The 3,142-nt window shown below is 53.9% G+C and overlaps 1 protein-coding gene across 1 annotated transcript; it reads right to left on the bottom strand.

The window, feature by feature from the left end:
* Positions 1–378: 378 nt before the first annotated feature.
* LOC106819765 (neuroligin-4, X-linked-like) lies at positions 379–880 on the bottom strand (the record flags this gene model as incomplete). Its single annotated transcript, XM_014824355.1, has 1 exon — positions 379–880. A coding segment is annotated over exon 1 (502 nt), but the record flags the coding sequence as incomplete, so codon positions are not given.
* Between the last annotated feature and the right edge of the window lie 2,262 nt (positions 881–3,142).

Below are 3,142 nucleotides of genomic sequence, written 5' to 3'. Positions count from 1 at the left end.
CCTTACCTGTAGCTACTATAGGTGAAAGCGAACCAGGGGTCGGATTGAAGAACAGTGCGTACGCACAATATCGTACATACCAGCGCTCGTACGCGCAAACAGGCATTTAGGTGGCATTCACAAAGAGTTCTATTTCGTCAGAATCATTTCGTGCGTACGGTATACGCACACTAGCGAGCATACGTACGCAGAGTAATTGGGCTTTGAAACTGCATTTTATGCAGATATAACGAAACAAACGCTAGATCCCGCCCCAGTAAAATACGACAGTAAAATAAACCGCCCCCCTACCTGTAGCTACAATAGCTTCTCAACTATAGTAACTACAGGTAGCAACCAGGTGCGAAAATACGGCAGTAAAGTTAAACGCCCCCCTACCTGTTGTCGGCACGTAGACGTTCAGGAACAGGCAGTCCTCGTCCTGGTTGGTCAGCAGCGGCAGCAGCCGCCGCAGGTAGCGCAGCCGATCGTGCGTCATCCGGGTCAGCGGGTCATTGCGGATGTCCGGTACCTTTTGCGGACAGGCGGGAGCGAACACGGTCGCATTCCACACGTCGTCGTGTCGCGTGCTCGGGTTTCGCGGCGGCATGAACCGCAGCGAACCTACCGGCGCGTCGGCGTAGCGTATGCCGAGGAACGCTTCCACCCGACGTACGGTCGGCGACGGGTAGAGGTAGCGACCGCGCACAGGCCCGTTGCGGGTTTCGACGCGCGGGTACTCGTTGCCGCCAGACGAACCGACAGCGATGAAGAGCAGAGCGAGCAGCAGCAGCAGCAGCAGCGCATGCGGTCGCCACGCTGCTGCCGACGTGCCTGCCGACGTCGTGCCCGCCACCGTGGCGGCGGCGTCGGCGGCGGTTACGCGTGCATGTTGCCGCATGCTACGATGCTCCGTTAGCACGCGGCCTCGACATCGCCGCCACACACACGCACGCACACGCACGCACGCACGCACGCACGCAATCCGAGAGTTGAGTCCGAGTGTCCGACGCGGATCCTGTAGTGTGTGCGGCGTAGTTAGGGGATCCTGGTGATGGCGGTGCGCGTGTATCGCTGACACGTTAACGGACACACGCACACACGCGCGTACACGCAGGCACGCACGCACGCACTCCGAAAGTTGTAGTTAGGATGTCCGAGGATCCTGGTGATTGCGGTGCGTGTGTATCGCTGACGCTTTAACAGTTAACACAGTTATGATGTTGTAGGTGCAGACGACAAACAGACGACAAAGCAGAAGACGTCGGCTACGGCAAAAGACGTCGGCTACGGCAGAAGACGTCGGCTACAACAGAAGACGTCGGCTACAGCAGAAAACGTCGGCTACGGCAGAAGACGTCGGCTACGGCAGAAGAGGTCGGCTACGGCAGAAAACGTCGGCTAAAGCAGAAGGCGTCGGCTAAGGCAGACGACGTCGGCTACGTCAGAAGACGTCGGCTACGTCAGAAGACGTCGGCTACGTCAGAAGACGTCGGCTACAGCAGCATCGTACGGCGACGCGCCGTCCCAGCAGCAGCAGAGCGACCGCGGTGAATCATTGCTACCAGCGCTGTGTTACTGCGAACACGAAATGATCATCAACTTCAGTGCAGCCTGCCTTGCCCGCCTGCCTGCCGAGAGAGCGGAGCGCACGACGCATGCGCTGATGATGCTGCAGATAGCAGCCGCACGCGAAGCGGGATGCATCCGAGTCATCCAGCGGCAGTAGCAGTAGCAGCAGCGGTAGTAGTAACAGTAGTAGCAACAACAGTAGTAGCAGCAGCAACAACAACAGCAGCAGCAGCACCACCACCATCGGCAGCAGCAGCAGCGCAGCAGCAGCAGCAGCAACAGGAACACCACCACCACCAGTAGCAGCAATAACAACAGCAGCAGCGGGTCCTGTCCCGTGTATATAGTATGAGTCAGCTAGGCAGTCAGGCCTGCCGATCTATATAGTATTCTATACAGCTAGCAGGGCTGAGCCTCTCCTGCTGCTTCTACTATTGACTGGTGATGACCAGAGCTGTGCTTGTCACATCACATCGCGTGGCGCGCTGTCCCGAGAAATCCCAGCCGCCGCTACTCATGCTGCTGCTGCTGATGCTACTGATGCTGCTGCTGCTGGTGGTGGTACTGATGCTACTCATGCTGCTGCTGCTGATGCTACTGATGCTGCTGCTGCTGGTGGTACTGATGCTACTCATGCTGCTGCTGTCTCTCTCTCTTCCTCTCTCTCGGTGTCTCCCTATTTCTTTCTGCGTCTCTCCCGTCGCCCTCACTCTGTGTCGCTCCCTATCAACTCTCCCTCTCCATCACCGTTTCGCGCCAATTCTATAAGGAGATAATTTCTTGATTCTCGAGCATCTTCCCTCGCACGTTTCTCGTGCTTGGAATCGTGCCCCCGCCCGCGTACGTCTCTACTGTCACATTATCCTTCTGTTTACAGCTAGACGCGATAGACTATAATCCCCCTAGAATCGCTGTCACTAAGCACGACTGTCGATTCTTAACGATCTTGCGTTGTCAGCTAGGAGTTTGAATGCGCACACGTTGTGTACGTACGTATATGCCGTGTGTGTGTGTGTGTGTGCGCGCGTGCATGCGTGCGTGCGTGCGTGCATGCGTGCGCGCGTGCGTGCGTGCGTATGTGCGTGCGTGCGTGCGTGCGTGTGTGTGTGTGTGTGTGTGTGTGTGTGTGTGTATGTGTGTGTGTGTGTGCGCTGGTGCCATGCGTGGGTCAGTGCGCGCGCGCCGTGTGTGTATATATATATTATATATTATATATAATATATATATATATATATATATATATATGTATATTATTATATATATATCAGGAGTAGATAATAGAGACCCCCTATCTCCTATTCCCTATTCCTATTCCCTATTCCCTTCCCTATTCCCTATTACACCTATTATTCCTATTATCCCTATTATCCCTGTTATCCCTATTATTCCTATTATCCCTATTATTCCCTATTCCTATTCCCTATTCCCTATTACTCCTATTATTCCTATTACTCCTATTATTCCTATTATCCCTATTATCCCTGTTATCCCTATTATTCCTATTATCCCTATTATTCCTATTATCCCTATTATTCCCTATTACTACTCCCTATTCCCTATTATCTACTCCCTATTCCCTATTATCTACTCC

Source organism: Priapulus caudatus, unplaced genomic scaffold (genome assembly GCF_000485595.1).
Source record: "Priapulus caudatus unplaced genomic scaffold, Priapulus_caudatus-5.0.1 Scaffold4388, whole genome shotgun sequence".
In the NCBI taxonomy this organism is placed as follows: Eukaryota; Metazoa; Priapulida; class Priapulimorpha; order Priapulimorphida; family Priapulidae; genus Priapulus; species Priapulus caudatus.
This window is presented reverse-complemented; position numbering and strand designations above follow the sequence as displayed.